This window comes from Dreissena polymorpha, chromosome 3 (assembly GCF_020536995.1).
Source record: "Dreissena polymorpha isolate Duluth1 chromosome 3, UMN_Dpol_1.0, whole genome shotgun sequence".
Classification (NCBI taxonomy): domain Eukaryota; kingdom Metazoa; phylum Mollusca; class Bivalvia; order Myida; family Dreissenidae; genus Dreissena; species Dreissena polymorpha.
Window position 1 is genome coordinate 50,182,188 of NC_068357.1, and position 26,238 is coordinate 50,208,425.

The window sequence follows — 26,238 nt, forward strand, 5'->3', positions numbered from 1 at the left end:
TATCTATACGGTCTCAAACATATGCCACTTGCTATCGAGCTCCGAACGTAGGAACACGCCCACGCATATACCAATTAAGCTTCCACGTGTATGTATGTATATATATACGCGCTCACACTTATTCCTTATTCTGGGAAAACGGGGCTTAATGCTTGTAGGTATAGTGTCGGCCCTGATAAGCCTGTGCAAACTGCATTTCAGCCTAGAATGGATATTCGTTTAGGACAGCCTTCCTTTAATAAAAAGATCCATAAAGCAGAAAGTGTCGTCCCTGATTAGCCTTTGTGCACCGCTTAGAACGTATTGTAATAGATTTATTTGTTTTTCGGCGAGAGAAAAGAGTGCGTTAAAACGTTATTGTAAAGGGCGACACACTTTTTTGATTGCTTATTTATTGAGTCTGAGTATGAAAATGAGACTTCTGTGTAAAGTTCTATTTATCTTATTTTCAAAACAGTTAATTTCCAACTTCATTAGTTTTTATTGGCCATCAGGAATGTTCTACGCTTCTTATAGTGTTGCGTTTTCAGATTATTAGAACTAAAATCATTTAAGTTGATAATAATTTGTATCAAAGATCTATCAATATTATAAAAAGATCTCTAGTTAATTTTTAAACGATTCATACGCATTAAAAGAGTGTAATAAAAATCATACTTATAATAATACATTGTTTTATGTTATTTATAATAATAATGATAATAATAATAATAATAATAATAATAATAATAATAATAATAATAATAATAATAATAATAATAATAATAATAATAATAATAATAATAATAATAATAATAAAAATAATAATAATAATTATTATTATTATTATTATTTATTAATGATCATCATCGTCATCATCAGCATCTTTATCCCACCCATTATCAATTTACGCATTGTTGACATTTTATTGCTCGTAAAACAAATCAATGAATGGATTTTTTTATACACTTGCCTCGTGGCCGTAATACAGAAAACGTAGTAATTATCGATAAAGAATGGGAATTCCAAACGCCCTTCTCGGGCGTAAGTAAAGCTCGACTCTGTCTGCGCATGTGTAATGAACTCAAGTGTGTGTAAAATTGGCGCATGCGTTGTGAAGGTCAATCAATCAGATGTTCCCAATGGCGGCTGCTAAGCGGATGCGATTTTCGCTTGGTGACTGTTCGAAAGACCAAAATGGATCTAATGCAAAAGGAAATAATTCGAAAAGTGGAAAACTTCATAACGTAGATTCTCTTCTCGATATATGTGCTAAAATTGTAGGTGAAAACATACCATTTCAGAAGATAGAGCAGCGGTTCGACCGTATTCCTGAACCAGTGCAAAGTCGAATTGTGTTTTGGTCATTCCCTAGAAATGAAAGGGATATTTGCATGTATTCTTCCTTTACCCAAGTTGGGAAAGAAAATGCTGACAGTGAAAAGCTTCCATTCAATCAAGGAGTTAAACTTTTGGAGTCAGGAGCTGTGGATAATGTGTTACAAATTGGTAAGAAATGTGTCACCCCCTATGAAGTTGCCAGTTCGATGGTCACGCACCATTGACCCATGAATTCGTCAGAATTCTATTCATAATATAAAGTGGTATTTACATGGTTTATTTAAGTATAAAATATTCAAAACATCTTATGTCTATATTGCGTTAAGGCATCTTTTAGAAATATTTTTATTTTCCTTTAAATGTCCTGAAAAACGATTTTTTGAACTTTTTGATTTTTGTCACTCAAACATATTAAAAAAAGATTAAAAAAAACAACACTTTTTTGATCAGGGAGTGAAATAATGCTAATGACTAAACACACTATGAAAAAACTGCTTTAGTTCTACGTCTATTACTACCAGTCTGGTTGGCATGGTTAAACATAATAAAGACTTAAAATGCTTAATTTTTTTCCAATCGTGCCTGTGAGCAAATTACATTATTAAATATCTCAAATCATCATTCCTTTAAAAAAAAATGTGATTGAACAAAAAAAGGATGACTAATTAAGTTATTTTTGTCAGAACGTTACTACATTAATGACAGTGAAACATTATGAATTCAGCCAATGGTTAAGGAAAGATTAATAATAATAATTTCAACAATGCATGACTTGTCAACAGAGGATGGAGTTGTGACGCAAAAGTGACAATTATATTTGGGCTTTGTACTAAATAATCAAATAAAAACAGTTTCCTGGTCTGCCACTTTGCACGTAAGGATATAAGTTGTATGGTATATTGTTTTCATGTATAAGGGCAAGGTTTTGATCATGGGAAATATGACTAATACTGAAAACAAATCCAATTATAGCTTCAATTTACTGTTAATTTGGCAAAAAAATATATCTTGATGAATAAATCTGTATCCATTGGTAATACAAATTACACAAGACATTAATTTCAAACAAACATGTTTGACATTTTACAACTTCAAAACTCTTTTTTTCTAGATTTATTATATACATGTATTTACTAAACATCAAAAAGTTAAAGATACACTTTGTGACATTGAATATTCAGCTGCACCAGTATGAATCCTAATAAATTATTCACTGAAAACTTAAGTTTAACAATGAGACCGATGACACAATAAGACTTTAGTCTTTACTCTATTTCAAGCTTACTTTGAGATTTTGTCCCCTTTCTCAGTTTTTTTGATAATTTTCCTCAAACATGGAAGGCCATGTCCTTTCTGCAAATCAAGAAAGAAGCTTTGTGCATCCATACAGGCAAAAATGTAACATTTGTAGTAAAATACACAAAGCTATGCCGTAGTATGGTTATGGTACAAACACTGCACTTGCAAAGAAAATGAAAAGCAGGACCACAGCTTTATGGTTTACAGTACATTTATTGGGATTTTTTGAAGACAATCCATTGGCATTAATACAACAATTTTCAGCGTTTTGAATACACTGTTTAGGTCATATATATATAGAACATCAGTGTAGTATGATGGGGTCAAATATACTACCTTCCATGCACTGAACATTTGCATAGATATGATCTCTTTAAAAAAGTCAGGGCCCTAAATCCAGTTTAGCAGGGGGAATTTTCACGGCGTTTCCCTTTTGGGGGGATTTTTTACTTACTCTCTAATTATAACATTTGTACATGTTTGCACTATATTCATTGCTTTTTCCAAATTTTTGTATGTTTGACAAGATTAAATTAAAAATAGAATTGAGATATAATAATCATGAGACACATCTATCTATAAAAAGGGGGAATTTTTCCCCCAAAAAGGGGAAAAAAAGTATACTTTTCAGGGGGAGGAATGTAGCCGAATTTCGGCCGTGGATTTGACAGATTGAGTGCCCTGAAAGTAAAAATACTATTGTTATTAATGGGCATTTTAACCCATGAAGAATTTTTTTTTTCAAGTACAATACAACATACATTGAATTTAACCATTGTTTGAAATACTAGTAACAAATGATCATTAGACAATAAAACAACTCTGTGCTGAAAGGTTTACATGCAGTAATAATAAATTATGAATAAGAGCATATTAATAATACACAATATTTACATACAGGGAACTTCGTTGTTTTCTGTTATATTTTGCATAAAAACATGCCGCATGATAAGGGTGTTGAACAATAAAGAAGAGATACAACATCATTTACTGACTTGAGTTTGACAACAAATATGGAGATTTGCATGTAAAGACAAGTGCTTGTGAAAGGTTATTCACTCTCTACATCTTTGTTTTTAAAAAAGTCCCTGGAAATGATCTTTCAGTTGTTGGTAAAGTATTGGTGATTTTATCAAAATAAGTCATAAGTGCGGGCACTTGTTTGTCAACCCAGTCTTGGTGCAATTTACTTTTCATTGTCTTTTGTTGCGAACCTGAATGGTTCTCAACAGGAACAGGGCTGTTTAGAGAACAGCACAATTGTTTACCACAACAGTTTGCTTTCAATGTCTCATAAAGTATAGAGGATAATTAAGCTTTTGTTACTATGGGTGGGTCAATGGTGCAATTGAATTAAGCTGATTATTATCAAATAAACACATACTGCAGGCAAGGTTTTGTGTATGCTTATTGACCAGGCTGTAATTAGCCGGAAAGATATCCTGCTTACACAAAGGCATACAACTTTTGTAATCTTTTTATCAAATGTTAGACACTTAAGTGATCCACATGGGAAGTGAGGCAGGCTGCAAAGACTTGTGGCGTCTTTTGTGAAGTACAAAATTCCTGGCCTCTTTGTGTAGTCTTTGCACATGTTTTATCAAAAGCTGTGTACACATTTGAAATCATTGAAATGGGTATTGATATAAAGCCTGGATAAATGAAACACACTTCATAGCCAGTGCTTTGTGCAGAGAACTGTATTATTAGACCTTCTTTGTTGTGGTGGTTTGCACTGTTAATTGTTTGTCTATCCATGTACTATGAAACTGGGTGATTGTTGATGTATTTATGTTACAATGTACTTTTATATGGAGTTAAAGGATACCTGTCAGTCTAATTGGTTATTATCCTGCGCCATAGGCAGAGGGATATTGTTGTCGCGTTCTCCGTCCATCCGTCTTTCTGATCGTCCGTATTATCCCCCACCATAGGGGGGGTATATTGTTTTGGCGTTGTCCATCCGTCAGTCTTTCCATCTGGCACTTTTGTGTCTGGAGCCATATCTTGGAAGTGCTTTGGCGGATTTTCATTGAAACTTTGTATGAGTATATATATATGGATAAGAGGATGATGCACGCCAAATGGCATTGTACACCATCTGTTAATAACAGAGTTATGTCCCTTTGTATCTTGAAAAAATGCTCACTTTTGTGTCCAGAGCCATATCTTGGAAGTGCTTTGGCGGTTTTAATTGAAACTTGATACAAGTTTATATACATGTATATGGATAAGAGGATGATGCACGCCAAATGGCATTGTACACCATCTGTTAATAACAGAGCTATGGCCCTTTGTATCTTGAAAAAATGCTTTTTAATATAAACTTAGAGCTTTATCTCCATTAACACATGAGCCAGAGCCATGAAACTTGCCATAGTTGTTCTCAATCATCTGGGGGTGCTTCACATTCAACACCCATAATCCTATGGGCTAAGGTCAAGGTCACACATTGAGGTTAAAGGTCACAAATTTGATGAATTATTCATTATTTAGTCTTTCTTTTTACATGTACTTTGCATCAAGGGATTCTGTAATCACTGTCCACAATTGTTCTCCATTATATAGTTGAGTGTCAAATATAATATCCAGGTTGCTAGGGTCATCGTTAAAGTCACACACAAACTCAAAGGTCAAAATAACACATTTTGATTAAATATGCCTTATTTGGTAAGGATTCTACCATTCTAAAATGTATTCTCAAAATGTCCTGATGTAATTGTTCTCAATTATCAGGCACAACCCTTCTCTTATACATTTTCTTTAAGTTCTACACCCATCCATAAACAAAATTTATTTTGCAGGGGATATCAATTTAAAGAATTTGCTTGTTATTATTGAATGCACAATACAAAGTTATTAAATAAACTCACTGTGTTTACTTTGAACATCAGTATAACTCTGCGAAACCTTCACAATGGGATTTCAAACATTGACTGGACAGAGAGAAAGATGTTTGAAGAACTGTATATACATTTTTGATTTTATATAAATTCATTTTTGTGTCTTTATTTTTTTAGCAGCTCTCTAAAATGTCCCATGTTTGAAACTGTTCTTTATAGTTTTATGTTCAAATTTTGCTATTATCAAGTACATTTTGTGTTTATAAATTTCTGGTTTATGAAAAATTGGCATTACATGATAGAATTTTTCACTGAAATTTGCCTCTAGTTTCATGATTTAATCAGTTATTCACTGATTGGTGTATATTATTCTCCCATATCTTTCAAGCATAACCAGACTCCAGCAACAGGCTAATGGAAGTGATTTGCCTTTTACAACTCCAAGCTAATCCCAGACCTAGGTCAAAGACCTTGCATTCCTCTGACCCATTCACCTATTTATTGGAGTGCAAAATCTGGACTCTTGCCAGACATTGATTTCCCGTGATAAAATTACCATGTTACTGGGACTCATGTAAAGGGTAGTGATTGGTAACAAGAAAAATCAGTAAACTAAAAATGTGTTTATGAAACATGTATTTATTTATATGTATTATTTTTATTGTGTAATGATTACTTAATTTAAAATCATTTGATAATGCCATTAAACGTTTTAACCTTTTGTATTTTGTATAAGTTTAAAATGAAGCCTAAAAAAACAAACAGTCATCCGACTATCACTCTGTATACCAATTGATTCTCGCTTCTTTACATCAAAGGTAATAAATTTTTTCAAAGATTGTCTAAAATTTTGTATAGTGATCTTCATAAATTGCACTAAAAACATCCCGATACATGACACTTGTTTATTTTATGATCAATGTAATGTATATATCCCCTGGCCTATTCGTACTTGCACTCCAAATTCCTTGGGGGTATAGTAGTGAGTTATGTGCGTTTGTCACTCAGCTCATTGTTAAAGTTCTTGTCTAATGACTTGTGTACCTAATAAATCATAACTATCTGTAAGGCAATTTTTATTGGAAAAAGTAACATTTGTTGGCCCGAAGATATTAGTTGTTATTTACTTTCCTTGATGTCACATCCAGAAGGCATATTTTGGCATTGATATACTTTTAAAGTATATTTCTGAAATGTTTTATTATAACATTAATGTGTTGATCATTATTATGACTTGATTTCTTATGACATCTTTCTCTGCCAGTTTATTTTCATTTAAAAAGGTGAACAATGACTGTGATAAACCATGTTTCATAGATTTGAAAACCAAGATACAAGCATTTTAGAAGCTTTATGTAAACAATTTGTCGTTTTAAGTCTGTAAATAATGTCAAAACTACTGGTGAGATGTGGGAGAAAGGTAAACCATGAGACAATTTTTTTTACTTAACAATGCTCATTTAACTGAACTGAATCACTCAGTCAGACCACAATTTTGTGTTGTTGTGCAGGCAGCTCTCAGAGAAAGCACATGTCCATCATTATGATAAGCCTATCCTAATGGAATGTCCAATGGGCTCATAATTTGACTCCAATTGGACTCCTTATGTGTTCTGGGGGACCTGGATTTGATACAGGGTAAGATCTAACAATGGATCATCTGTTATCTTGTACATGTATATGAAGAGACAGGTAGCACCAGTACTGAGTAGGCTGGTGTACAACCAGGTAATATTTTTTCTGTCCAATTGATGTTTTTTTGGAAGGGAAATTATAAGTTTGAGAAGAAGTCCTTGTTTGGTGATAGCTTCCTTGCGTTGAGTAAATACACAAAAAACTTCCCCTTTCTGATGATTTATTAACAATGTTTTAACATGTTTTTAACTGGAATGAGATTTCTCTCATTTGTCTGCTTAAATTAGCTCACCTGAGCATAATGTTCTCATTGTGAGCTTTTCTAATCGCTTTTAGTCCATACGTCATCAACAGTTACATTTACTTTGTGATCACTCATTGCCCAATACATGTTTATAATGTTATTTAACTTATAGTCCAAAATAAGTTTCGATTTAATGGTGGCAGTCTTTAATAGGTTCATATGCAGTTTTAACTAAGTCACTTTTTGAAATTGAAGATTTTGACCATACTTGAGGCCACATTATTTTATTCTTTTGTCTTCATGAAACTAGGTCAGAACATTGTCCCATCCAACTAAATATAGTTTGAAACTGGGTAATGTAGGGCTGAAATCTTTGTCACTTGGTCATTAGACGTATTACAAGTGCCAGCCAGCGGACAGGTCCTTTGTATTGCGGTGTTGAGAGGTAGGCATGGCCTGAAATGATAACTAACAGCGTGCATATATTATAAAACCAGCAACATACAGAACAGATGATTAAAATGATTTAAACTTGGTATAATCTTGAAAATATAATGACAGATAACAAAAATTACATTAATATTGCGAAAGAGATTATAAATAATTGTCTCCAAAATCCTATTGTAAAATATACTGTGAGTCGAAAACATAATCAAATGTTAAGAAGAGCCGCTTTTTTATAATTCATACAGTATATAACCCACGAGTTCAAGATTGTGAATATGATTCACATTGTTCATGACTTAAGTACATAAAGACACATACCGGTAAATGATAGTATATTAAATAGCGAGCATGGCTTTTAGTGACAATAACACTAGAGTGTGTTTTAGATAGATACAAATACATATGTCTTGCTTATAATGAGCACAAATGTTATACGTACACAAATACTTGAAACCTGAAACTTGCTTATTTGATGAAACACCTATGTATATAATTATATAAATCAAAATGTGTTTACAAAACATATACCTGTACATAAAATTGATATAAAAAAATTAAAATTGATAGATATTACACTTATGAAGCATTAATGAAAGTATAATAATGGAAAATAGTTTGATAAATAAAAATGTAGAAAGAAACTTCAGCAAGTTTTTGGCATCATAAAGACACGCTTTTTCATTAACTGAAGGATACGTGAAAGGATATTTCTGTTCTCTGGCTCGGGCTGGGGGATTCTGCAGCTACCGGTCACCTTTACGGACACTCCTTGGGTATAACCTTATGTGAACTATTGTGACTACAAGTCACAAATAGACTGACCAGATGTGACTACAAGACAAAACTTGAAGGTTAAAATTACATTGTGACTATAAGACACACCACACCACATACAAATAAGATATATATATATATATATATATGAATATGAAGCTTTTAAGAATATTAAAATTATTTATAGTTTTTAGTAGTTACAGACTTAACAAGGATATGTTAATGAAAATATTACGACCAAATAATTGCCATAAAGAAAACATGAACAACAATAGCACAACAAAACACATCACAAGAATTTTAAAATACACACGTTGACCATATAAATGAGGTATGGTAATATAGACTAAAATGAAAGGGTGTTTCATTGTTTATTTCATAAAAACGTGAAGACATCTGTTAATGTGACAGTGGGCAACCCAGCTAAACTGACAATACAAATGTGTCGTAAATATTCATAAAGTATAAGCCCAGGCTGAACTTTAAATTAAATAAGACAATAATAAATATACAAGATATATAGAGCTGACCCGAATTGATCATCATTCTTAAAAAGGCAGAAAAAATAATAATTTAAACAGCCAGAACTTAAAGTCAGGCACAAATGTTAACACGATATTTGAATACTTATCTGAACTGAATCAGTATGACTGATACAGGGCAGCGACAACTGTGTAGCTGATCAGCATAAAAAAAAGTGACTGGCGATATGCGCTAATTACGCTGTGGGCGCCGCCATCTTGGAAACCTTTCACGGTAGACTGCGTATACGTCGCAAAGTTTTCTGCACACGGCACTGATAGTGATAAGCATGTGTTCTCGTTCAACTGCCCTTTAAACTTAGTATCACACGGGATAACACCATTGGTGTAAGTCTTCGTACAACGAGAGATAATCCTTCACATAAACGGAATGAAACGGCATCATATCCTATTAAAATTATTCCTTGGAAGTATCGCCTAAGAGCGTAATTGTTAATTTCGACCATATTGGATTCCTCGTTAGTCTAAAAGGATACAAAGGGCCACAATGGCCAACACTGAATTTGATTGGTCAAAAGAGCCCATGTGACCCCACACTGAGGTTATACACAAGTAATTAAATATAAGGCTTGAACCAATATAATGTTCAACAATTAAGAAATCGTACAATGACATAAAATCTTTTATGTGTGCATAAAATATTATTTATTGCCCAAATGTAACTTGGTCAGAACATTCCCAATGATATTTCAGCCCAGTTCCAAACTGTTAGAGCTGTAGTCTGTGTCCGATCAATAGATTATTTTCTCACCTCTATTGACTTTACAGAGACCATTCTGCATTTATCAATCATCAATATAAAATTTGATAATTAATGTAAACAATTGTCTGTGTCACAGTGAATTCTGTGGCTCAGTGCTATTAAAGGGATCTTTTCACATTTTGGTAAATTGACAAAATTGAAAATAGTTGTTTCAGATTCGCACATTTTCTGTTTAGTTATGATATTTGTGAGGAAACAGTATTAGTATAATAATTACTGAACATTTGCCATGGTCTAATATAGCCATTATATGCATCTTTTGACGATTTAAAAACCTAAAAATTATAAAGCGTTGCAACGCGAAACGATTCAATAATTTGGAGAGTTTTGTTATTGTCGTTTAAATTTGTGAAACTACGAAGATTCTTATATAACGTATATAATACGCATCTTATGTATGCTTGGCAGGATAGCTCAGTGGGCTAATGCGTTTTTACTTCAGGATTCCGGGGGTCACTGGTTCGAGCCCTGCTGCGGGCTACTTTTTAAAATTTTATTTTTGATTTTTTACTGGAGCTTTTAAAATTTAATGATTACATTTATCAATATAAAGCATTTAATGACAAACTTCAAAACGTGCCAAAATCTGTGAAAAGGTCCCTTTAAGAAATTCTCATGAAAGTAGACAAATAAATAATATGTGTAACACATTTGCTTGAAATGTGCTGAATTATTAACTCTGCAAATTGTTTTTACCCAGATTTGACAAAACGTTTTGTCAACAGATGCAAATTTTCTGCTCTAACCCTGAGTATTCAGTCTATTTGTCTTTGCACACACATTTACTATGCACCAGAACAAGTTTGTGCCCTTTGCGAATATTAAGGTATTTTTTACTGGCAATATAACTGCAAATAAAAACCTATATTAACACATTCCGATAAAATCTTAAACATTTATAAAACTACTAAACCATGTTGCCAGGATTAGTCCGAGACAAGTAGTCACTGGTTTGTCGTTAAAATGTTGAAGCTCATACATGAACATGTATATACCTGAGCATCTTTTGCTAAAACCATTTCTTCAGCCCAAATCGTTGTAATTTTGTCATAGTAAATTAATCAAACTTAATTCCTACTCACTAAGGAAACATGCTGAAAAAAACATCCAAGTACTTAGTAGGGAAGATTTTGATGGATTATGTAGTGTTACTGCAAACAAACAATTTTTAATGAACAGCCTGACAATATGGTGATCACAAAAGATCCACTTTTCCCTAAAACTGCCTCACTTCTTCCTCTCCAGAGCTTAGGGAGAAATGACTTCTCCCAAAAATTGGAGTCTAGCTTGATCTCTGCCAAAAATCTAGTTTAGGCGGAAAGTGTTGTCCCTGATAAGCCTGTGCAGACTGCACAGGCTAATCTGGGACGACACATTATTCACATGTATTAAACCCCCTTCCACAGAGCACGGCTCATATAAATTGTAGTTGGAAAATTAAAATATAACAAATCTGGTTATTTTGAACACTGTCCTACCAATAAATACTTTCCGTTTTATTTTGCTGTTTATTGAGTAACAACAGGCGTTTTTCAGCTGCGTTTAACCTTTGATTTTGGTGCAGATTGCTGGTTTCTTGTCAGTGCATCAAGTAATTGGCTGCAATGCATTGGGTGCACTGCTTTATGTTTTCTGAGTTCTTTGTCCAAGTAAAGAACAGAAGGAACACGATTTTATTGATGTGCACTTTATTGATGTGGCTGTAGTTCTTACAATTATTTATCCCCTGTCCGATTAGAAGCAAAATGAAAATGGCTATGTGCAAACAGCATCAAACCAGAACAGCCTGCGAGTAACTCATAGTCTGTTCCGGTTTTATGCTGTTTGTTGCTCATCAGTATCTAAGGTTTGGAGGTGAAGCCTTTAACATATGAATCTAGTAAGAAAGGTCTTAAATAAAATATAACTTTCTATGGGAATTCAAATGCGTGAACATACCTATGTAAGGGGTAAAGGGTTATCATATACTATACTAGTTGATTGAAAAGTGATTTTGGAGGGTTGGGCTGGGGCTACCTTGTTGTCCCCTACCGGTTTCACCGGAAGGGACATATGGTTTGCGCTCTGTCCGTCTGTCAGTCAGTCAGTCACACTTTTCTGGATCCTGCAATAACTTTTAAAGTTCTTAATATTTTTCATGAAACTTGAAACATGGACAGATGGCAATATAGATATTATGCACGTCATTTCATTTTGTTCCTACGTCAAAAATTCTGGTTGCTATGGAAATAAATAGACTAGAAATACTGCTGAAAATGGTGGTTTTCTGGATCCTGCGATAACTTTAAAAGTTCTAAATATTTTTTCATGAAACTTGAAACATGGATATATGGCAATATGGACATTATGCACGTCATTTCATTTTGTTCCTACTTAAAAAATTCTGGTTGCTATGGCAACAAATATAAATTAAAAAAAATCTGACAAGGGTGGAATTTCTGACAATGGTGGAGCCGGTAGGGGACAATATTGCTTGGCAATAGTCTTGTTATTAATAATATTCACAGATTTCAATCAAGTATTTTAAGAAAAACTTACAAATTGCAGTTGCGGTTAGTGAAGACTTAATCTGAAGTTTACTCAGATAAGTTTTGAATGTTAAGAACTTAATTTGCTTGTCTAGAGCTTTCCTTAGAACTGAGCAATGTGCAACTGAAATCAGGTGCTAAATAAATTTAAGGAAGAAGCCTTGTGGAATCCATTTATGTTCCAAAGGAAGAACCCAAAGAGAAACATGAATCACACATTTGGAATGTATATCATTTTAAGTTGAGAAGGAATGGGACTCAAGTGATCGCAATTATGTTGAGCCTTTATTTGTATTAAATCATAATACAAATAAAATCTGCAAAAGGAATGTGTTAAGGTAATCTACTGAAAGTCTATAGCTACTTCGGTCATAATGCAACAATTTTAAATTTCTGATTGTGCTGTTTGATTGTTTAGAACACAGAGCATAATGACAAATATTATGATCAAATTGTTCTTTCTATTCTTTCATTGCTTTGGCATCAAATGGAAAGCTGCCTTTTATTCGTACTTGTTCACGTTTAAAAACTTTTGTTGGCAGATTTTACTGTGGTTAAATATTGACTGGCGTTTTTCTTAAAAGGCTTTTGGTGTGTAAGGATCTCAAGTACTGATTGTGGTATAATCTGCCCTTTATGTGCTCAAGCCTATGTGTTTTCACAAGTGTTTGTAAGACTGCCGTTGTTACAAGGGGTTTACCAGTAAATCTATACTGGGATAGTCGGATATCAGACTTTATTATAGTGATTGACTGAAGGCTTGAAAGTCTTAAAACATATGACCCGTGTTCTGTGAAAAGGGGGTTTAATGCATGTGCGTTAAATGTCGTTCCAGATTAGCCTGGGACATTTTCAGCCTAAACTTGATTTTTGCTGAGAAGAGACTTTCTTGAAACAAATATATCATGTAAGCGGAAAATATCAACCCTGATAAGCGGACTGCACAGGCTAATCTGAGACGACACTTTACGCAAATGCATTAAACCCCTTTTTCACAGTGCACGGCCCATGTATTTACACGTGTAGGTTGAAATGTTAGATTTTGATTCAGTTGGCTGCACAATTATTGAGTTAATCTTTCTGTACATTCTTGCATTTCGTCTTAAAGAGGTTTTTGATAAAGTTTTTCTTGTGTAAAAACAATTGAAGGTTTGTATGGAATCCTAGGCAAAGTATTTTTATATGCAAATGAGTTATCAGAACTTGCTTTTGTGGCAGTCTAATGTGTGTGAAAAGTAAACCATAGGTTGGTGTAATCTTATTTGTGTCAGAAGTTTGAGTTACCATGTTGCTGTCTTATTTTAGGACACTCGTGCAGAAACACTTGCAATATGCCTCACTCACTCACCCACAGGAACACAGCCTCTGTTGATTGAGGTTTCAACCCCATGTCCCCTGGAATATGTAACAATTTGACAGTTTGAGTCATAAATCACACAATACCCTGCCAGATAAGTCTTAGCAGCAGAGTGGTTGCTAGGGCTGGTTGCTAAGGAAATCACTTTGTCAAGCTGTTAAACATGAAACTCTCATAGAAAAATTCATAGCAGGGAGCACTATCTCACTGGAGCCTACGCAAACCAATTTATACAATCATTTGAGCGACTAAGGATTTTTGAGAACCTGTTTTTGTATGTCATGTGTACATTCTGTATCTGTGCACATAAACTCCAAGATAAATTTGTTTGCCAAAAGTACTGGGATGAAATGAATGAATAGATTTTTATCCACACACTTGGATCATCACGCTGACTAGGGCATCTCCCAATGTTTCAATAAGCTATTTAAGGTGATAAATTATCAACCCTTTTGTGGACCGGTTATCTATGGACAGCCTGTTGGCCATTATGGGGGAGGATGACACTGCAGACTTGTGGATAAATTTGCTTTTAAATTTGCATTGAAATTTGCATGGACATGATGAGTTTTGTATAAAATTGAAACTGTATTGCTGGATTATGACTTTCATAGATTACTGTGAAACCATTATATATCGTCAGGCATTAATTTTCGTATATTTCGTCAGTCGACCGATTGACGAATTCAAGATCCTAACAAACAATTATGTCCGAAATTTGAACAAATTAAGACTGAATTACCAAAGGCATGAGGCACTAAAATCCAACGTAATCCACGCATACAATACTCCGTCTGTTACGTAATCAAGATAAATCCGGTTTTGACACAAAAGGGTGTACATTACACAGTGTACTTAACTGACACGTGACATTGCTCTAAAACGCGAAAGCAGTACAGCTGTATCGACTGCGTTGACTTCGTTTAGGTAGAATTGTAACGATAAGCGCCAATTGTTAACAACTGTATTACCCATTGTGTGCATTGTGTTTTTCAGTGTTGTTGCAGAAGATTATACAACCTCCACGCACCGGATTAGATCCGGATCAAAGACAATAAACACAATTAAAAGATGGTGATGTATGTACTTACCGTATACATTCTCCGCATTGATTACAAATAAGTACAGAACATTTTGATTTGTGTTTGGTTGTTTGCGTTTAACTACAATACAGGTGTAAAAATAGCTTGTGCTTCGTTTTATGGGCTATCGATCTTTTTAATCATTGACATCTTTTACAAGTTTTACGACACATGTTTCAAATAATAGTTACTTGTAGCAATTGACAACATAACAGGTAAAGAGAAATTAGCAATCATGACGATTAGTTCCATCCAAACGTAGGGAAATTGTTTTCAAAAATTCACTTTTATTTTTGCGCGATTTTCAGGAAATCCCCGGAAAGCACGTGTTTGGAATGACTGAGTATGACGCAATAAAACATTGCTTTGTATCCTGTTGCATTCAATCTTATTTAAACTCACTCGTCCATTGGTTGTTACAATTAAATCTTAACTTTGCCCTATGAAACCGCTGTTCCATAATGCACTGTTAATTTTACACTTCCGATCTTTTATATTGTACTTAAAGTGATAAAATATTTACGATGCAAAACTCTTGAAACTTTATTGAAAACTGACCAAACAGTTTGCTAACACTAATTTTAACCAATAATCTTCGCACCTTTTCTAATTTGCGCCGATAAAGGTAAGATTATTTTTAGTTTGGCCATGATAATAAATGAATAGGACCAATTGACAACTGGCTTCACTGTTTCAAACCCGTGTTTCAAACACTCGTTAACGGTTATTCGGTCCCACTCATCCGCTAATCATAATAATGATACACTAATGGGGGCAAATTACTGATCACCTGACAACAAAAGACTAGTATATTGACATGTGACAAACAGGCCCCACCTCCTGCAAGTGACTCTTGAGTGTCCTCCCTCTTTCCCCACTACGATTTTTCACAACCGCGATATATTTCGGACAAACAAATCGGATATTGACTGAAGCATTTTTTTTAAAGTCAGGAATTGGCGAATTTAAGTGCTGACGAAAACGTCATTTTTATAAAAATGACGACATTTCGTGCTGGCGAAAATAAATGATTTCACAGTATATAAAGGCTGGCATTAAATTATTCCCTTTGTGTATTCTAATGTAAGAAATCCAGTTTTGCATTTCTTGGCAAAAATGCGTAATTTATATTAATAAAAATATATTCAGTTGTTCATGGCAAATGCTTTAAGAAAAGTTTTCTAGTTATTTATTCCCTTGTTTGTTAAGAGTTATCTGTGAATGTCCGATGTTAAACTTTAAATGCTTGAAAGTGTTCTGACTTTAAGCACTGATGTGTTGAGGTCAAAATGTAGCACAAGCCAATCTATAACCATTTACTGGACAAGCCTTTGCCTATAGATTAAGCAAAGAAAGGGAAAGTCAATGTCTGTTGTTGAATATAAATACCAGCAGCAAACATTTCCATGTATGAGTTGGGCATCAATTTATCAATAAGCACTGTGCAGAACAGTGAAGGGTATTCGATTGCCAGTGAGGAATAAGGGTCTTCCATGGCCATGATTGATATGTCTGGAGCAGAATGAATAACCCATTGCAGTTCAGACACATTGACACATTGCAGTGTCAAGGCTTTGCTTGTGAAACTATTGTTCTATCTGGTATACAAATATTTAAAGCATACATCAGTTTTGCACTTGGCTTTTGAAAAAGACTTATTGTCTTAATTATCTGATCAGCGCAATCTGCCAACTGTTTCAGAAGCTATTAATAATTCTATCAATCTATAATCGATTCTGTTTGAATAGCAGTAAACTGGCTATTGTTTGTAAACCTGCTGTGAATGCATCATGTTGATCCACTCCAGGTTCCACTTTAGCTGCATGATTGTTTGGAGCCAAAGTACAATTTTGATGAAAGAGAATTTCCCATGATGATATTGTGTCAACTACCAGGCTAAGGGCTTGTGAGACAACATTCTTTGAAGAAATTCATGCACAAACTTTGATAGTTGATGATTCTCAAATTTCAAAGGTTCTTGTTTAGGATTGGCACTGGCAAACAATTACTTGTCTTTACATGGAAATCATATTTTCAGTTTAAAATAATATTCAGTTCAAATTTAGTTAACTTATTTTGCTGTTTTGGTTATTGGCAATGCTACATGTAAACACTTAGTTTGCATTAAAAAAGCTGGCAATTTAACTGGTGTTTGTGAATTAGACTGTTCTTTACAATGATTGTGGATTGACTGTTTATATCTGGCTTCAATAGTATTGAGATTTTCAAGTGTTGGATTGCCTTAGCTTTAAAGAATTTAAAGGCATTTGAAATCCAGGTGTCCAAAAATAATCCTGTTTTGTGGGGGAAACTATTAAGTATTTGCATTGTTCTTCAAGAAATCTCTATTTAATCAAATGTAAAAAAACGATCTTGCTTGTAACAACAGTATCAAAAGAAAGTTAATGCATGGATAAAATTGAAAGTACTTTCACAAATCAGCTTGAAATATTTGTGCATTGATTCATCATGCAAAGTGAATTACATACGCCTGCAATACAAAGCCATTGGGTAAAACTATTTTACTTAATTCCAGCTTAAATGAAAACATACACATTCCTAACTGTAATGGCATTATGTTTTGAAATGCACATTTATTTCAATATTTTAATACTTATTTTATTATTGAAATTAGCAGTATTTATTATAAATCATAAACCTCAAAATGCTTTATTGTTGCTTTCTTGTTGAAATGTTTAAAAAAAAATTGCTTGTGTTAGTTACGCATGTTACTTTTTGATTGTAGTTATGATATCTGTCAGTATTACTGCAGGTTTTTTTTTACACTTTTTGGGAAGATAGCCCATGGCTTTGGAATTGGGAATTTTATCGGCATTTTCATGAAATTGGTAAAATAAATTCATTAGCCTTTTTTTCCACACGAAAAGTCCACTGATTAGGGAAATACTAAATTTGATAAAACCCTTTATAATCATTCAAATTAAAAGAACAAAATCATATAATACTTTGTTAGATGTAATTGAATTAAAATTGAGATAAAATACACATTAGACATCTTTAAAAAAAAAAAAAATTTTTTTTTTTTTTTTTTTTGGAAATTGGGAATTTTTTGCCACATTTTGGGAAAAAAGTATACTTTTTGGGATTGGGAACATAGCCGAATTTCGGCTATAAAATCGGGCCAAAAAAAACCCTGTACTGAATTCATGATAAAAATATGCCTTGTTAAAAAATTAGAATTTGTATTGACACATTAGAAACAGAGTCTAAACAAAGATAATTATCTCCCAAGAAGTAGCATAAACCACATCCTTCTGATTGATTTGTTACTTTGGAAATTGGGAATTTTTTGCCACATTTTGGGAAAAAAGTATACTTTTTGGGATTGGGAACATAGCCGAATTTCGGCTATAAAATCGGGCCAAAAAAAACCCTGTACTGAATTCATGATAAAAATATGCCTTGTTAAAAAATTAGAATTTGTATTGACACATTAGAAACAGAGTCTAAACAAAGATAATTATCTCCCAAGAAGTAGCATAAACCACATCCTTCTGATTGATTTGTTACTTTGTAATTGCTAATTATTGGAGATATTTTAATTTTATAACCCTTTATTTCAACACAAAGGTTGTCAACATTGTTGACAGTTTTATATGGTCACAAAAATATACTGTGGTTTCATTTATTACAGTTGACATAAAAAGCTTTGATTCCTATAATTTAGCATATTTATTGGAACTTTAATTCCTGGATTTCTTATTGAGAGAAAGACCAGAAAATACATTCTTTTTGTGTTTTTGTCCAGGGAAACCCCTAACCTGGATTTAAATGTATGTCACATGATATTTCTTAGGAATCTCTCAGAAATACACTGGATTAGTCATGATTTTTGTTGTGGTCCTCACATGGAGTGCATGTGTACAAGATTTCCATATAACTCCCTTGTCCTGTAGCGTACAGTACGCATATGAACTCCAAATTTGATCACCATAAAACTGATTTAATTAACTCTTAACTCATCATGTGGTCAGAGAGTTTGTGCCTTGAAATCGGCTGCTTTTGTAATTACACTGTACATGCCACTAGAAGTTGTGGCTTTCAAAATGATTTTTCACTGGTTTGAAATTTATGCTAATCAAAATATGTTTCTTTGAAACATATGTCATTAATATTAGACTGTGTTTAGCCCAGAGGATAGAGCACATCTCATTGGATGTGGTTACGCCAGTCAGTGAGTACTCTATGATCAGTTTAAAACCAGTGTTTGTAATAATAATGATTAAAGCTTTGCACTTGACAACAAAGGTATAATAAAGAGAAGGTACACACACATGCCAATCTGCAAGACTCTGGGCATTCTTGCGCAACAGCTTGAAAAAAACTTTCAACTTTGTCCTTTGAGAGAGTAACATTCTGAGAGTGATGTAACATCCTGGGTGTGCATATTATGGTACATGTAGCAGCTGTGCACAGTGTCAGGTCAAACCACCCGCCCCCAGCAGTATGGCTACAGGTTGTGGCAAGAGGAATATCTTAAAGGTCATTGAACCATCTTTTCATAGTGTTTTCCTGATTTCCTCATTTGCGCCTTGTAAGTTTTTCAGCTCACCTGTCACGAAGTGACATGGTGAGCTTATGTGACCATGTTATGTCCAGCGTCGGTTGTGTGTGCGTGCGTGCATGTGTGCGTCTGTCCGTCAACAATTTGTTGGTGTAGACAGTAGAGGTCACAGTTTTTATCCAATCTTTATGAAATTTGGTCAGAATGTTTATCTTGATAAAATCTGGGTTGGGATTGTATTTGGGTCATCTGGGGTCAAAAACTAGGTCACTAGGTCACATAATAGGTCAAGTAATAGAAAAACCTTGTGTAGACAATAGAGGTCGGAGTTTTCATCCAATCTTTATGAAATTTGGTCAGAATGTTTATCTTGATGAAATCTGGGGTGGTATTGTATTTGGGTCATCTGGGATCCAAAACTAGGTCACTAGGTCAAATAATTGAAAAATCATCAACAATTTGTTTGTGTAGACAGAAGAGGTCACAGTTTTCATCCAATGTTTATGAAATTTGGTCAGAATATTTATCTTGATGAAATCTGGGTTGGAATTGTATTTGGGTCATCTGGGATCAAAAACTAGGTCAAATAATAGAAAAACCTTGTGTAGACAATAGAGGTCGCAGTTTTCATCCAATCTTTATATGAAATTTGGTCAGAATGTTTATCTTGATGAAATCTGGTTTGGGAATGTATTTGGGTCATCTGGGGTCAAAAACTAGGTCACTAGGTCAAAAACTAGGTCACTAGTTGAAATAATAGAAAAATCTTGTATAGACAACAGAGGTCGCAGTTTTCATCCAATCTTTATGAAATTTGGTGAAAATTTTTATCTTGATGAAATCTGGGTTGGGATTGTATTTGGGTCATCTTGGGTCAAAAACTATGTCACTAGGTCAAATAATAGAAATACCTTGTGTAGACAATAGAGGTCACAGTTTTCATCCAATCTTCATGAAATTTGGTCAGAATGTTTGTCTTGATGAAATCTGGGTTGGGATTGTATTTGGGTCACCTGGGGTCAAAAACTAGGTCAATAGGTTAAATATTAGAAAACCCTTGTGTAGACAATTGAGGTCACAGTTTTCATCCATTATTTATGAAATTTGGTCAGAATGTTTATGTTGATGAAAACTGGGTTGGGATTGTATTTGGTTAGTCAGGTGAGCGATTCAGGGCCATCATGGCCCCCCTTTTTATGTCCCCCACTATAGTAGTGGGGGACATATTGTTTTTGCCCTGTCTGTCTGTCTGTCTGTTGGTCTGTCTGTTGGTCTGTTTGCGCCAACTTTAACATTTTGCAATAACTTTTGCTATATTGAAGATAGCAACTTCATATTTGGCATGCATGTGTATCTCATGAAGCTGCACATTTTGATTGGTGAAAGGTCAAGGTCATCCTTCAAGGTCAGAGGTCAAATATATACGGCCAAAATCGCTCTTTTTATGAATACTTTTGCAATATTGAAGATGGCAACTTGATATTTGGCATGCATGTGTATCTCATGGAGCTGCACATTTTGAGTGGTGAAAGGTCAAGATCATCCTTCAAGGTCAGAGGTCAAATATATGTGGCCCAAATCGCTTATTTTATAAATACTTTTGCAATATTGAAGATAACAACTTGATATTTGGCATGCATGTGCATCTCATGGAGCTGCACATTTTGAGTGGTGAAAGGTCAAGGTCAAGGTCATCCTTCAAGGTCAGAGGTCAAATATATGTGTCCCAAATCGCTTATTTTATGAATACTTTTGCAATATTGATATTGAATATAGCAACTTGATATTTGGCATGCATGTGTATCTCATGGAGCTGCACATTTTGAGTGGTGAAAGGTCAAGGTCAAGGTCATCCTTCACAAATATTTGTTTCAGATCATATCTTTGGAAAATGAATCTCACCTAGTTGCCATATGACCATATTCATTCATTTATCTGGGCAACAAGCTGTTATTTATGGAAATACAAATAATTCCTTAACATTTGTGTTTGTTTGGTAACAGATTTTTTTTTAGATTATTAACATGTATTCTTATTTTTAGTTTATATGAGTGCAATGTAATGCTGTGTTTTGCATCCTATATGGGCAAAGGCATATTCTTTGAATTTAAGCTTTTTTGTCAGTACTGAAATATCTTATCCAACAAAAAGAAAGGAAATAACATAAACACCAAGAAACACTGTTAAAAAATTTGAGGAAGTTGGATAACTATTCTAAGGGTATGTTTAGCAGTTCTTAAAATGCCCTCACTTAACCCCCTTAAATATCGCACAATGTCAAGTGTCGTTTATGATAGTGTTCAGCAGAGAAAATAAAACATAATGTTGTTTCATGTCTCAGATTCATTCACTTTACTTAGTATGATCTATATCAAATGCTGCAATACATGGCAACTAAAATCAAAGCTGCAATTCAATATGCATACATAATAACTACATGTACATAAAAAAATGGTGCTTGAAATGGCATCTATTATGAATGCGGAAATTTATGCAACTTAAAAAAGTTTGTTATAAATAATAGCAACACATACATGATTTGAAAATAATTTGTTTAATTGGCTTTCCCATATAATCCTGATGCTTTCATTAGTACTAAAATTACAGTACTAAAATTACAGTACTAAAATTACAGTACTAAAATTACAGTACTAAAATTACATGAAGGAGCCAAAATGACTGGCCTGCAAAAATTGCTGCTATAAAACTGTTATCTCAATTTGCATAATTGCGATTCCACTGTGTATTAAATATTGCAATAATAACAAAAAATGAACTTAAGATTTTAAATTTTTGGCACGAAAAGGTAAAGCTGCAACAAATATTATGGTTGTATATCGTTATTTTTCAGGTTTCCATTTAAGTGGCAAAGTCACAGAGCCAGCTAGTCCCTTGTTTTCCCAGCCAGAACGTGTCTTTCAAGTCTCAATTAGTTTTGATAGGTAAGTACAGTTCTTATTATTACTGATCCCCTTCCACGCCACGCTTTTTGAAAACCGGATTTTATGTTTATGCATTAAGTGTCATCATAGATAAGCCTGCGCAATTTAGCACGAGCTAATCAGGGACAACTTTTTCGGCCTAAACTGAAATTCCGTTAAAGAGATTTCCTTTCAATAGAAAAACCCATAAAAGCGGAAAGTGTTGTCCAAGATAAGCCTGTGTGGACTGCACAGGCCAATATGGGACCGCACTTAACGCATTGAACGGTGTTTCGGACTTCACAGGCCAATATAGGACAGCACTTAACGCATTGAACTGTGTTGTGGACTGCACAGGCCAATATGGGACGGCACTTAACGCATTGAACCGTGTTGTGGACTGCACAGGCCAACATGGGACGGTACTTAACGCATTGAACCGTGTTGTGGACTGCACAGGCCAATATGGGACGGCACTTAACGCATTGAACCGTGTTGTGGACTGCACAGGCCAATATGGGATGGCACTTAACGCATTGAACCGTGTTGTGGACTGCACAGGCCAATATGGGTCGACACTTAACACATTGAACCGTGTTGTGGATTGCACAGACCAATATGGGACGGCACTTGACGCATTGAACCGTGTTGTGGACTGCACAGGCCAATATAGGACGGCACTTAACGCATTGAACTGTGTTGTGGACTGCACAGGCCAATATGGGATGACACTTAACGCATTGAACCGTGTTGTGGACTGCACAGGCCAATATGGGACGGCACTTAACGCTTTGAACCTTGTTTTTGCAGAGCAAGGCTCATAAATATTCAAAGAGATTCAAGGTTCATAATCAAGTTGATGTGGAGTATATCAAGGTTCATAGTCAAGTTGATGTGGAGTATATCAAGGTTCATAGTCAAGTTGATGTGGAGTATATCAAGGTTCATAGTCAAGTTGATGTGGAGTATATCAAGGTTCATAGTCAAGTTGATGTGGAGTATATCAAGGTTCATAGTCAAGTTGATGTGGAGTATATCAAGGTTCATAGTCAAGTTGATGTGAAGTATATCAAGGTTCATAGTCAAGTTGATGTGGAGTATATCAAGGTTCATAGTCAAGTTGATGTGGAGTATATCAAGGTTCATAGTCAAGTTGATGTGGAGTATATCAAGGTTCATAGTCAAGTTGATGTGGGATATACCTTTGCATTGTGCAAATTATTGGGTAGAAATGTCTCTACCTCACTTTGAATCAGCCATCAAATGATTTTTGACTAGGTCCCGGTGACCCAGCGTTATGAGATTGCTTTGATACTCCTAAATAATGTTGAATGCGATATTTGATAAACATACACCAATAGAGAGTAAAATATATTTGATTCATGAGATGTACTTTATTAGCCTATGAACATTATGACCTCATTTTATTGAACTTTTGAGCTTGATTTTATTGGAAATATATGGATAGCCTTTTCAAGTACTAGTATAAACTTATATCTTTCTAGCAGCACTTATAAATTGTATTGCAAGATATTTCCAGACACTGTGTTATTGCTATAGCTGTTCAAATAGAACGTTCCAAAATTTTTATATGTTCAGGTTGCTTCTAAGATTAATTTCACATGAATTTTTTTTTATTCCTGCATACATATTTATGAATACACACATGTCATTTCCACTTTGATTTCAGTGTGCACTTTTGTAATCAGTGCAGTGTGATCTCTTTCAGATGTAAAATAACCTCAGTGAAGTGCGGGTGTGGCAATAAGGACATTTTCTGGTGCCAACATGTGGTCGCGTTGTCGTTGTATCGAATACGAAAAGCCAATAGTGTTCAATTACGAGTCCCTATATCAGGTAAGACTTATGAAATACTCAAGTCCTGTTCCTGGCCCATAGGCATTATATGACTCAATCTCATTTTTAGCTCGGCTGTTTTCAGAGAAAACCCGAGGTATTGTCATAGCCAGCTCGTCGTGTTTTCCGCCGTCCGCAAAACCTTGACATTTTGTCAAGGTTTTGAACATTGGCTCTAAAATCAAAGTGCTTCAACCTACAACTTTGAAACTTAATATGTAGCTGCACCTTGATGAGTTCTACATGCCACACCCATTTTGGGGTCACTAGGTCAAAGGTTAAGGTCACTGTGACCTAAAAAAATAAAAAAAATAAAAAATTCTGACAAGCTTTCATTTATTCAAAACTGCATAAGCAGAACAGCATGGCACCTGTTATGCGGTGCTCTTGTTTTAATTTCTGATTCTGTTTTTTGTGATTTGAGTAACAGAATTATATATATTTTAAGGTAAAACCTTGATCAAAAGCTTTAACCACTGAGCCGAAGGAATACATGTTGAAAGGATTTACGTCAAGCATGGCATGTCATTTCATTTAATCTCGTCAATAAATTGTTCTTGTTATTTTAAAACATTGATTCTTGTTCAAATGCCCCGTTTAGATGTTTATGTACAAGTTATTGAAGACATGTAAACATCTTTAAAAGTATTGGGAGAGAAAAAAAGTTGTAAAGCAAACAAAATAATAAATCAACACCATCCCATATTATTCATATGGCTTTAAGAATGCAGATGAGTTTAACTTTTTCCCATTAAATTGCTAGAGAGAAATTATTTGAAAGATAAAAGCTGGAAAAATGAACCCCAACAAATTGGTGTGGTGGAGCGATATTGGTTATATTAGTTTTCACATAGTTAAAGAAAATAAAAATAAAATATTTGAATAGGGACATCGAGAAGGATATTAAGTTAATACAAGTGTAAAACAGCATATTTGCATAGACATGTATAAAATATGGTAGAAAATTGCATTATTCAGCAGGTTATTGTTGCTGAACAAGTTCAAAGAAAAATAGGAATAGGAATATTGAAAATTATGTTTAAAGCTGAATACAAAAGAAATGTAATGTGGTAATTGTACCACAATGACTGAAGTCAAGGAAACAGTTAGTGTCTCATTGTATTGTGTAAACTTTGTTGTGGCATAGTTATCAGTATGAATATGTTAAATTATATGAAAAAAAGAATTGTTGGTGCAAAAACTGATAAAATATATTTTGCAATGCTGATTGTGCATTTTTCTCACACTTATATTATATTTTTTGTGAAAAGCCTGCAGGTATGACAGTATTTATTATGTTATAGACATTATCAAAAATAGTGTTTGCCTTTTATTATTGGTTCATTATTTATTTTAGAAACATTACTCCAGATGAATCGGGAACAATTACAGAAGTTTGCTCAGTATTTGATATCAGAACACCATACAGATGTCCTGCCAACAGCACAGAACATAGCAGATGAAATTCTACAGGCCAAATCACGGATCAACCTTCTGGCAGGTAGGTGTTTCCTTTACCCCTTTCCCACTTAGAAGCAAAGTGAAAATGGCTATATGCAATCAGCATTATACCAGAACAGCCTGCGAGTAACGCGCACTCGGTTCAGGTTTTATGCTGTTTGCTGCTCATCAGTATCTAAGGGTCGGAAATGAAGCCTTTAAAACTTGAATCGATAAGAAAGGTCTTTTATTAAATGTATTTCTAAGGGACTACAAATGCGTCAAAATACTTATCTAAGTGGTAATGGGTTAAAGAAGTTATGCACACTAAACAGATGCAAAGTTTAAGTGTTATGGCTGAACAGTTCACTCTTCTGTTGAGCATATGGAACAAAAAGAAATAGGCCTGTATAGAGCAACTTGAAATAAAAAAAAAATCTTAACAAGCCTTATTTACAGTCATTAATAGGAGCCTATGTATTCATTAATTTCGCATCCCAAAATAAATGTGTTCGTGTATCTTTGACATCAGCACTAAACACAAGAATGGATTGGCCCCAACATCAAAGACTGCTTTCTCAAAACGGTCCATTTTTCAGTCTGAATATCTGTCAGCGTGCTGAAAGATTGAGATCAATTATGATATTATGGTCAATTTAAA

At 34.2% G+C, this 26,238-nt stretch overlaps 1 protein-coding gene across 6 annotated transcripts in view; it reads left to right on the forward strand.

Moving 5' to 3' along the window:
• Positions 1-1,120: 1,120 nt before the first annotated feature.
• Positions 1,121-26,238, forward strand: part of LOC127874089 (zinc finger SWIM domain-containing protein 6-like) — a 358,176-nt gene continuing 333,058 nt past the window's right edge. For all 6 annotated transcript variants that reach the window (XR_008046623.1, XR_008046621.1, XR_008046622.1 and 3 more), the window contains exons 1-4: positions 1,121-1,488; positions 22,211-22,301; positions 24,010-24,137; positions 25,495-25,638. Coding sequence is in view for 1 of the 6 variants with exons in the window: in XM_052418208.1 (XP_052274168.1) it covers positions 1,122-1,488; positions 22,211-22,301; positions 24,010-24,137; positions 25,495-25,638 (730 nt within the window). In the remaining 5 variants the exon portion in view is untranslated. The remainder of the gene's footprint in view (positions 1,489-22,210; positions 22,302-24,009; positions 24,138-25,494; positions 25,639-26,238) is intronic.